Source organism: Lottia gigantea (assembly GCF_000327385.1).
Source record: "Lottia gigantea unplaced genomic scaffold LOTGIsca_52, whole genome shotgun sequence".
Lineage (NCBI taxonomy): Eukaryota > Metazoa > Mollusca > Gastropoda > Lottiidae > Lottia > Lottia gigantea.
Window position 1 is genome coordinate 1,288,676 of NW_008709781.1, and position 12,250 is coordinate 1,300,925.

Sequence of the window (12,250 nt, forward strand, 5' to 3'; positions counted from 1 at the left end):
GGGGGGGGGGGGGTATGGGGATGGTAAAAATCCGCACAATCAAAACAATTCCATAGGATATCCTTTAATATTACCCCAATACAGACTTAATCTTATGAGCATTAATCCCAAACAAATCTGTTCTGCGATTATCACACAGCTATCTAAGTATGCTATGTACTATGTTTCGGACTAAAGGCGTAAAATGTTCTAATGTCAATTTCTATTTTTAGAAATCAAAAGTGTGAAATATACCTTACCAAAAGTCCCAGAAAGTACGCTTGTAAGCTATTTTGGTTGATACAAATGATTGGCAACAGCGTAAAGCAATCATTCGAAATTGTGAAAGTGGCTTAGGCCTAACATTTGCCTTACCTTTAAGCCCCTGTGGTTGAATCTATATCGTAATCGTTGACTTGGGTCGTTGAAATGTGAAGTATCGTCTGCTTTTGAAATCCAAGTGTTTACAATTTGGTTTTCACATGTCCTAGCCCACGTCACTCATTCTTTATGCTAGTTGTCTTTGGTATTCTTAGAGAGATTTTCAAAATTAACAAAATGGTGCCACTATGATGACTAACAGTCACTATTTTAGATCACTCAGGTAGGACTATAAATAGAACGCTATATTCCGCGATATCAGCATCCGCTGGAAGCGAACGTTAACTTGTCATCTACCCGCTGTGTCAATTAGTCCGAGTATCGTACAAAAGATTTCGACGTCAAATTTATGTTGAGCTTTCTACATCATTTGCTAATACAGACATAGATAAGATAGGCCTTGAAGTTTATTTGTTTCATTTTCGGAATGAAACCTATTCTTATTCTTTGAAATGTGTTTGACAAGTTATAGGCCTAGGCCCAACTTGATTAAATTCTTTTAATAAGAGTCACATTAATACAGCCTAGTTCTTTACTGATCTGAATGATACCTTCTTCTTTCCCTACAAAAGGATGCACATTATCGTAATTCAAAAATATAAATATTGGTAATACATTTTTATTATAATGCAAGTTATGGCCCTTGATTCCACAGTTCTATGAAAACAGCTCTTTATTTTCAGAAATTTTCCCCCACCTGATTCTTCTTGGATTCGAAAAATCTTAATGACTTCATTGCCATCTCTGTATTGTGTCCACATCAATTGCCAAAATTGCTGCAGAGGCATCAAAATATCTCTAGGTTATCAATTTTGCCGCCAAAATTGTCTTTTTGTCATTCATATTTCGAACGATGGAGATAAAATAATGATAGTCGTTCTATTAGTTTTCAGTTGTCATATATGTTATTTTCCCCAGCAAGCTATCTTTTATTTGTGGAATAGCACCATGTCAGCTATCCAAATTTGATGGTCATTTTCTCTATTCACAATTTAACAGCTCTGGTGGAGGACTTTATTTTTAAAACGTGTGGGGTAATAAAAGATCAGCTCTGTCTGTTCCAGTCCAAAGCTAACTTACATTAATATTCCAAGTCAAAATATTAACCCCCATTTTCAAACCAGATGTATTGAATGATAATTGAGATGTGTCAACAATAAAACATAATAAAAATCAAACATCTTGTTTTAATACAAACAATAAATAAATACAATAAAATTTAACAAAACATTTTCAGGAATTCTAATACTGGTCAGAGTGTAAAATGACTTTAAGGATAAGTTTCATCTAATTTATACCTTGGCAAAGGGCTTAAAGAGCTCCAAAGCTCCAAATGCATGTATTTGCATGTATAAAAAAGTTGAAATTTTTAAACAGAAATTAGGAGAAGCAATTCCTTAAAGTCTTTTATTATTTTCAGGAGGAATTAAGAACAGAATTGTTTATATCACAGATAGAAATTTAAAAACTCAAAATATCACATGTTATTCTACGTACATATTTGACATTGTGACTTGGAACAAAACATCTGAGAGATTCTGTCACATCCATTACTTGAGCTAGGAAATATTTGGTTAAACCCACGTTTAAATAAAATTGAATCATACTTAATCATTTTCAACAAATGTCATAAACATTGATCATAAGTAACTAAATTCTTTGACGACATGTAAATTGATAATACTATTTATACCAAGATTTATTGCCATTTATCACTCTCATATTATGCTATTCAAAGTAAGATGTTATAACTTAGAATAAGAATTCATATTGTGACAACTTATTGTGAATCAATAGTAATGTATTGTCCCATAAGGATTTGGTGACATTCAAAAATTGAAAATGTCTTTCAACAAATGTAAACTTAAAAACAATATATCAACAATTTAAATGCAATTCATTCAACATAAAACTCAAAAGGATCATCTTTATTTGTTTTGATTGAGGGAGGGTTGATGTGAGGTGTCTCTTTCAAATCAAAACATTTTAACATCTGATATTCACTGGGTCCACCACGATCTATTTTTATTGGTTTCATCTTCTCATGTCTTTGCCTGAAAAACCACATTGATAAATATCAAATACTTGTACTAGTAGATATTGATGCACAAAAATAAACTCTAACACCTAGTTATCTTCTGCAAATGTGTTTGTCAACTCATTATCCCCTTCCAAAAGTTAAAAATACAATAAAATACTTTAAATATACCTCTTTCCTGTACCCTTTTTATAATGTTTAGTTTTTAATTGGTCAGCTATGGCCTCATCTGAGATATGAAACTGTTGAAACTGACCGAAAGTTATTGGTGGACTCTTGACATCTTCCTGTAAGAGAACTTGTAAATATAAGAAAAACAGCATAGAAAGTTAGCCTGTTTATTATATAAAATGCACAAGGAAAAAATGATGCCATACAAAGGGTTTTTAATGTCACAATTCAAACCTAAATAAACATCTGACATGCAATTACCCCTAGTATTTTTGTCTTTTGACCAATTTTTCTGTCAGCCAGATTAAACTTCTGAACATCTAACACTAGCTACATACCACAGATGTTGGCTCATGAGATTTTTGTAACAGACTTCTCAAGATCAATCACTAGTGCAAATCAAAGATGTGCTTTATGTGAACATACTCAGTCAATTATTTTTTATCAATGTATGTTTAAGTGATGACACTTCATGCCTTTTTCCTATCCCTAAAGTTTATTCAGAAACTCAAGAATGGATATCAATTAACATAGTTTGCCTGCTTAATTCAAATATAAAACTTTAATTAATAAAAAAGATTCCAAAAGTAAACTATACCTCTTCATCTTTGACAGAATCTTCATGAATAATATCATGGGTAGTTTGTTTCTCTGCTAATATGGGATGTGCTGGTAGACTGGCAGGATCTATTAGTACATCATATGGTACCATGGGATGTTGATATGTAGAGGGATTATGAATATCCCAACTATCTGGTTGACCTAGTGTTCCTGGAACCAAAGAAAAAAATGCAGGTCATCATCTTACATTGTCTAAGCTAGTAGGTCTACAAGTAAAATACATATATGCGCGTTTAAAATGCAGTTTTTTTTACCCTTTATGTAAAAAAGCAAATTTCGGGATTAGTGACGTCATTAAACTCTTACTTTTAGTGGTATTCCAGGAGCCACAGACGTCTGATTGAGAATTGGAATAGTGCAAATTGATGGATAAATAAAAAAAATTTTGAAAATCTCTTTACAATCTATTTGCATCAGTTGCATAAAAGGTGACAAACTGTCTCACTGTAATTCCTTCACATTGGAAGTCTACAAATCATGGAATCTGAAATTTTGAGAACTTATAAAATGCAAATCACATTTACATAAAATTCTATATTGAGGAAGTTGAGACACATACCGATATAATGGCCCTGTAAATTCCACAATCTAACTGTACAATCAGAAGAGGATGTTAACAATATCTTCTGTTCCTCAACTAAATCAATACACGTAACACCTTCAATATGTCCTCTCCATGAATATAATACTGTAAATAATTAGGAATCAAATAATAACTCCAACAAAGTAAAACAAATCTTACAATATATTATTCTGCACACCCAACTTTAGTCTCTCATACAGAGTTATCTTTGTAGTCCCTTCAATCTCTGTTAACATATCAAAAATAGTCCCAAACATGGGATCATGTTACCAACAATGTCTGTCTAATTATTATTGTAAGGACCAGCAACCATGTATGAGAGAAGTGAGTATGTCTTACACTCTACAATGAGGAGTATTTTTTTTCGCCAGGACAGCACAATTTAGCCATTTTTTTTTTATGATTTCAGAGGTTTTTTAACATCTATGAACTGTATCCAAATGCTACTTTGTCAGAACTACACTATTCAATTCAAAATTCATTGATATTTATTCATACTGACTGATACATAGATGCACCTGTTATCTGATTTTTACTTTGAAGACATCTCCAAGGATTTATTTTATTCTTATCCTGTACCAAGTCAATCTGATAAAAAAACAGATCCAGATGTTTCTATACACAGTTTTTCTGTTGTGAAAACATCAAGAACAAAACATTAGATCCCAAGCTTTAAGTTGTCTGTCTCAACAAAACATTCGGATCAATGAAACACTTTCATTTTTAACAGTCAAAACTGCTGCAGCCAAACTTTGAAATTTTTAACTATTAACGACTTACATTCTGGTGGATTAGGCTCTAATCTATTGACACAATAGTCTTTGATACACCAAACATAAATAAAACCAAAACTATCACTAGTATACAAATGACTATTATCTTGGTTAACTACCATTCGACTAACCATTGCACCTTCTATTTTAGACTGAAAAAAATCATCAAACCATTAGGCTTAGATTTTATATTTTTTTATCATTGTCATTTCTTGAAATTTGTCTTAACCAGAAAAAAAAGCTTGCAGGATTCTGGTTTTCCACTGGTTTCTATACCAATTTTGATTTCAAAGCTATGAAATTTAGCTGCAAAATCAGAAAGAAAAAATACAGAGAATTATCTAAAACAAGAATTTGTCTAAAAAAGAGACATAATTACCCCAGAAAATTGAGCCATAAGTTTGCCGCCTTGAAACACATTCCAGAAATGAATATTAGCACGTGGACCACTAGCTACTAATGTGGCAGCATCCTTTTTATAGGCTCTTGTTGACAGGAACAAAATTTTATTAATACTTAAATCACCATCCACTGAAAATAAATGATGCAGGTTTAAACTAGAAGTTTGTACATGCCAGCACATAACCTTGTCCTTGGTCATTAAACTGCAGAAAGCAAATTGAGAACAGAACCCATGACCATCATTTTCTTGATATAATCCAGTAATTAAAATGTTAATGCTACAGCAGACTGGGCTACATTTCCACTGTGTGAATCATTATCAGATAACAGTAGGTAATTAGGTCATTGTATTACCCACAGAGGTTGATGGCTATTTATCCCATTAGTGATTTCAGACGTTAAAGATGGGTTTCCTTATTTGTTACTGTCGACTAAGCAAACTATTTGATTAATTGGTGTTACTAATGAATTATTATGTATTATTAATCATATCAATATTTTCTTATATTGCATGTAATTAAGAGTTTTAACCAATCATAAATGTCCATGTATGTACAATCTGGATAACAAAAAAAGACCATTTGACCGTTGTTGATCAGTCACTCATGGGAATTCTGCTGGTAATTCTCTTTAGCTAATTATGAATCAATTATGGACATGTGAGACAAACTGGTATTTTTCCAAGTCAGTAGAACACCTCTACTTTCTATTCATATAAGTATTAGCATTTTCATTTTCATAAATGAAAATAAGGGAACCCATCTTTAAATGACAATATCTTCAATGAATAACATGTAATGGCTGATATTGATCATCAGACATGTGAGTTTCCCTGCCAACCAGGTCTGGAAAATAGAGCCAAATCAACAGCCCTGTTTCCTCCTCATTCTTATAAAAATCAACTTACATGACTGATCAGTATAGTGTTTTGGTGAAGGTGGTATTAGATGACAGAAGATATGACCAGACACCATATTCCATACAATCACCTCCCCATCATAACTAGCTGTAGCCAGTAAATTAGGTGGACTCTGAGCAACAGATAATATATCTTCTTTATGACCATTTTTCTGAAGGAATAACAAAATTTTATAAGATCTGATCTTCGCATATTCCTGGTTCCAACTGATGGTAAATTTAAACACCACAGCAATTACCTTGGAGACCTTTTAAACAATTTTGAGAGATCAATGTAAACTATTAGTTGACAACTAATATTATTCCATCAAGCTGTGTCAATATATTAGTTGACTATTCACCCTTTTATCTAGTTTATACCCAACTACAGCGTACCAGGAATGCTACATATGAAAAAGCACACAAGATAAGGCAGAGAACCGAGTACTAAGATAAATACAAAACAAAAGGGATAGAAAGTCAAGCTGTCTTCTGAAAGCAACAATTTGGTCTAACTGGCTTTAGTGCAACTAAGTTTGCAACAATTTGCTAGAGATATTTAGTTTTAGTATCAAAAGACATTAAAATAAGCAAATTTGGAACTTATTTATTTTTAAGTCTGACATTACCAAACCATCCAACTGATTCAGATTCTACTACAACTACCAACAATTGGTTCAATTTCAAATAGTTAGACTATTTATTACTAATATTGGGTGCCATGATGAGGAAATACTTACAGCATCATCAGCCCAATAAGGTTGTGGATGTTGTACATGATGTATATTACTATCTGATTGGTTATCACAATATATATTAACACGTTTATCCCAACCAACTGATATCACATACCGATTCCTATTAATCTCAATAAATGTTACATCACAAATCTCTTCATTACGCTTCTCTGAAAAAAATAAATTATTTTGAAGATACTTGAACTATGGTATACCAGCTGGAGCTTTCGCAAATACAGCCATACTCAAGCTGGGATCATCATTTTGTAGCATGGGTACAAATTAATATATTGAAATGTAACAAAAACAAAAATATAAAATTTTCAGTCAATTTACCTTTTTCAAAAACTTTGAGACAATGTCCATTGTTATAATTCCAGATTTTTAATCTACCATCTCTGCCCCCAGTTATTAATCTACAGATAATAATAAAAAAAAAAAAATTAAAGGGACAGATGAGTCATTTACAGGGTTGATTTGAGTCTTGTATATATGTAAATAGTCTTCTGCAGTTCTAGAAGTGTACGAAAATGGCATAATTCCTTCAAAAATATTCAATTTCTTTAGATGTCTTTTCTATAATATATGTGTCTCAAGATGACTTGTCTTTTAAACTTTCAAAAGCAGATAATCCTGGACACTAGGACTGGACACACATGAATTTGAAGGTTCAAATTTTGACACTGAACTACTGTGAACAATATTACTGATGGACTTAGCTAAAAATATACTGTTTCTGAGACTAAGATATGATTGGTAAAAAAATGGTGCACCTGTCCCTTTTAGACATGATTAATTTAACAAAGGTAAAGTATATTCTCAAATCATAATAATCATAATAATCAATAATAATCATAATAATCAATAATAATCATAATATCAATAATAATCATAATAATCAATAATAATTCTAATAATATTGTTGACCTTTAGAATCATAATTATTATATTTCTTATCTTATTAATCATAAGAGTCATAGTAATAATCAATAATAATTCTAATTCTAATCATAATCATAAAAATATTAACAATCAAAAGAGATTTATTTTCATTGCCTGAATAATTCAATTTTGTTTTTCTTTATAGACTTACTTTTAATCTTATTTTCAAACAAGTTTTCCATAATGGTATATTTTGTATTAAAATTAAACAGAATTAGTTGAGCTCTTGTAAATTTAGTCTGTACATATTCTTTCCATCCTTTAGGTGAGTTCACTTACTTTGTTCAGGTTTGTTATTGGAATTGGGAAGTTGAAAGCAAGTCTTCTACAAAATGGACCACCTACCTTCTACCTGTACTATCGAAAGTCATACAAGTTATAGCATTATCACCGTGAGCATCACCATATTCAAATATAGCAGTACCAGTTTCTAGATCCCACAGTTTAATTACTGACCCCTCGGAACATGTGACTACTTGTTTAAAACTGGTATTATATTTACAACATGTGACAGGTTCTTTGTGTGTGATCACCATATCAGCATGTAATACTGGACTGAAACAGCAAAAAAAAAATATGTATATTAGGAATCATTATGATTACTAATTTGCTGAAGTGGATATAATTTATGTATTTGAACAACTGTCAGTTAATTAATTCTGCAATCAGCTGTTTGGCGGAAATATTTTAATAATTTGATAACCCATGAAATCAAATTTTCCTACAGCAGAATATTTTGACATGCCTAAAAAAATTTACATGCAGAGCTGACACTTATTGTATTATATAAATCCACACTAGGATTATATTCTGATATTTTACTCATAACTATACTTATAGAATTTATTATCTCCCTTGGACCACACATTGAATGAGTCCAGACAATGGCATAGCCAGGATTTCATTAACAGGGAGGGCAGGGGGCACTGAGTGAGGGGGAATTGGGGGGGGGGCACTGAGCCTAGATCAGGTTTTTTGACAGACATTTCCTCATCTGTCATGATGGAGAAATGATCAAAAATGAAACAAAGCTTAGTGCAATAGTGCTCCAAGTGAATTAAACTATTTAAACAGCTATTACTGCCTCTTGACAACCTTGACGCTTTTGTACTGGATGCTTTAACCCACTTTTAGTGTTCATAAATATAACCAGTTTTTGGCACCTTAAGTTGATGTAACATTAAAAGGGATGGTTTAGGTATAAAAAATAGCATCTTAAAGAGGTTTTCTTTTTTTCTTTTTTGTAGGTTGAATTAAATTTTTGTAAAAATTTATGAAACCTGTATATCAAATTCTAGAGAAAAGTGTCACTGGAGTTTTAACCAAAAAAATCCTGTCGTTAAGTTTTTAAGTATTAAATTTTAAAACTGTCACATAAACTTTTTAAGTTTGTGAAACTATTTGGGAGGTGTTATTATAGACCTTATTGTAGAGAAATATGTCTCCTCTACGTTTTCCTAAAGTTTTCTACCAAAACTAGTTCAAGCTGCTTAATTAACAACTTGTTCAATTTGTTTTTATCTAACCCTTTTAAAACTAATTCAACTGACCAACTAATTGAGCAACTATATACATACATGTAAGTAACATATCTTAAAAAATTTTCAGGTATAATTTACAACATTTTTGATAATGACAATTTTGCATATTGCCCCTTTAACTTAACAAGGATCCTTTCTACCAGCTGGTCCTTAGCAAAGCCTCTATACATTGATCTTTCCTGGACATCCACAATATTTGCAGTTTGCTATTTGTGTCAGTGAAATTTAAGAAATCTAATTTACTATTGTTTTAAACCAAACCTAAATAACTGAAATATTCCTACCGGAGACGAAGTGGTAATATTGCCATTTGGTCTGTAGCTACAGATAATGCTTTAGATGCATAGGAATAATGTATAGATTGTAAATCTCCTCGAATTTTATGACTTTTAGGTCGAATGGTGACCAAACAATTATGATCTTGGATGTCCCATACCTGAAAAAAGATTCAATATAAAAATTGGACAGGCACTTAAAATGACTTAACATGATTGAAAGGAAATTGAGATGACTTAAGATTTGCAATCAATTGAGATGACTTAATATTTGGATAAAAATCAATTGAGATGACTTAATATTTGAAATCAATTGAGATGACTTAATATTTGAAATCAATTGAGATGACTTAATTATTTGGATAAAAATCAATTGAGATGACTTAATATTTGAAATCAATTGAGATGACTTAATATTTGGACAAAAATCAATTGAGATGACTTAATATTTGGACAAAAATCAATTGAGATGACTTAATATTTGAAATCAATTGAGATGACTTAATATTTGAAATCATTTGAGATGACTTAATATTTGGATAAAAATCAATTGAGATGACTTAATATTTGGACAAAAATCAATTGAGATGACTTAAGATTTGCAATCAATTGAGATGACTTAATATTTGGATAAAAATCAATTGAGATGACTTAATATTTGAAATCAATTGAGATGACTTAATATTTGGATAAAAATCAATTGAGATGACTTAATATTTGGACAAAAATCAATTGAGATGACTTAATATTTGAAATCAATTGAGATGACTTAAGATTTGAAATCAATTGAGATGACTTAAGATTTGAAATCAATTGAGATGACTTAATATTTGGACAAAAATCAATTGAGATGACTTAATATTTGGATAAAAATCAATTGAGATGACTTAATATTTGGATGAAAATCATTTGAGATCACTTAATATTTGGATGAAAATCAATTGAGATGACTTAATATTTGGACAAAAATCAATTAAGATGACTTAATATTTGGATGAAAACCAATTGAGATGACTTAATATTTGGATGAAAATCAATTGAGATGACTTAATATTTGAATAAAAATCAATTGAGATGACTTAATATTTGGATGAAAATCATTTGAGATGACTTAATATTAGGATGAAAATCATTTGAGATGACTTAATATTAGGATGAAAATCAATTGAAATGACTTAATATTTGGATGAAAATCATTTGAGATGACTTAATATTTGGATGAAAATCATTTGAGATGACTTAATATTAGGATGAAAATCAGTTGAGATGACTTAATATTAGGATGAAAATCAATTGAGATGACTTATAAATTATGATCCATTATACAAAGATAACAACTAAGGATCTTAGAGTCCTGTCAACATGTTTGTCCTTGAACGAATTAATAATCTTCCCAAGGTTATTTGTACCCATGTCAGATACATCCTATTTCATAGTAAAGTGACTATTGTTGTTAGTTTATGAATGAGTCATTAGGAGCAAGATGTCTCAATAAAACACTCAGTTTCATTCAGGTTTTTACTCCACATTCCTAACATAATACTGTCATTATAATCCAGGCAACCTGTTTCTCAAAAACATATATTTACCCTACATTATTATCATCTAGTTTTGGTCTATATATTAATAATGATGAAGATAAAATTAGAACTGTAGGAAAGGAACCTCTTCAGGCTTTCTGAAAGGTGCAAGAAAGGAGCCAATCCTCTTATCAGAAAGTGGTGGAATTATCCCATTTCTTTATTTATTCAAAAAAATTATCATTGCCCAAGGTTTTTAGTTTTTAGAATTTGGCCAACAAGAGTTAAAGGGTATATATTCACCTTTCACCCAACGCCCAGAATCCCAATGTAATCTCATAAATCCATAAAAGTAAGTAATTATACAAAATAATAAATAATCTTTGATTTATTACGTTGTTTTATCGATTTATCAGTTTATAGAGGGATTCTGTTGAATATTTATGACATCTGGTAAGTCCACTGTTGAATATAATACTCTTATTGGCTAAATTTCATGTGCATTTTAAGTGGTAATATCTTTCTAATACTGTACCTTTATACATTTATCTGTTGATATACTATATATACGATTATCATCTTCAGCAATAAACAGATAAAATATTGGTGCATTGTGACCACGTAATAATGCAGTTGGTTTGCTGAAAGAAAATCAAATAACAGTATTATAGTATACATTCCACTGTAATTATATTGAGGTAATATGAGAATATTGAATATGTTTTACATTGTAGAGAATTGTCATACATGGTGTTTTAATAGAAACTCACTTATCATTAATGATGAAAGTGATCGAAAAATCTTTGACAGTGAATGTTCAAAAGTTATCAATATTTTGTAAGAACGTGAATTTTTGGATCACCTGACCAAATTCACAAGAATTGTACTCTTATAAACATTGATCTCACATTTTGAATAAATAACAGAATAACAATTACCCAAAGACATATGGATTCCATAATCTGATGATTCTGTCCATACCTGGAATCAAATGGTAAACATTTTATATATCAGAGAGTATAGAGAAACAATTCCTTTCTGGTCACAATATCCTGTGAAGTCAGAAATATCACGTGATACCAATGAATGCTTCAGATTAGTTGCATACTTTGTGAGTTATAAAAAATTCAATTATATTAAGTAAATGAGATACTTAAGAAGTCAGAGCAAAATTTTCAAATTTTGAAAAGTGTAAATTTGATCAAAATATCAAGTATGGTATATCTTCAGAAAGGAGAGATTGCACATATTAAGGATATAAAGAAATTTTGCTTGTATGCAAATTAGGTCATGTGTAAGAGCTCCTTAGAGATAAAAATCGCGATTTTCAAATGGCTCTAGAACCAGAAGTTAACATCGCTTGATTAGACAGATCTCGTCAGGGCAACAA

General features: G+C 30.8%; 1 protein-coding gene across 1 annotated transcript; it reads right to left on the minus strand.

The window, feature by feature from the left end:
- Nucleotides 1-3,224: 3,224 nt before the first annotated feature.
- LOTGIDRAFT_193342 (hypothetical protein) lies at nt 3,225-11,842 on the minus strand (the record flags this gene model as incomplete). Its single annotated transcript, XM_009062625.1, has 11 exons — nt 3,225-3,340; nt 3,750-3,878; nt 4,554-4,698; nt 4,926-5,077; nt 5,856-6,019; nt 6,587-6,752; nt 6,919-6,998; nt 7,870-8,079; nt 9,350-9,501; nt 11,396-11,501; nt 11,799-11,842. Coding segments are annotated over 11 exons (1,461 nt in total), but the record flags the coding sequence as incomplete, so codon positions are not given.
- Nucleotides 11,843-12,250: the final 408 nt, after the last annotated feature.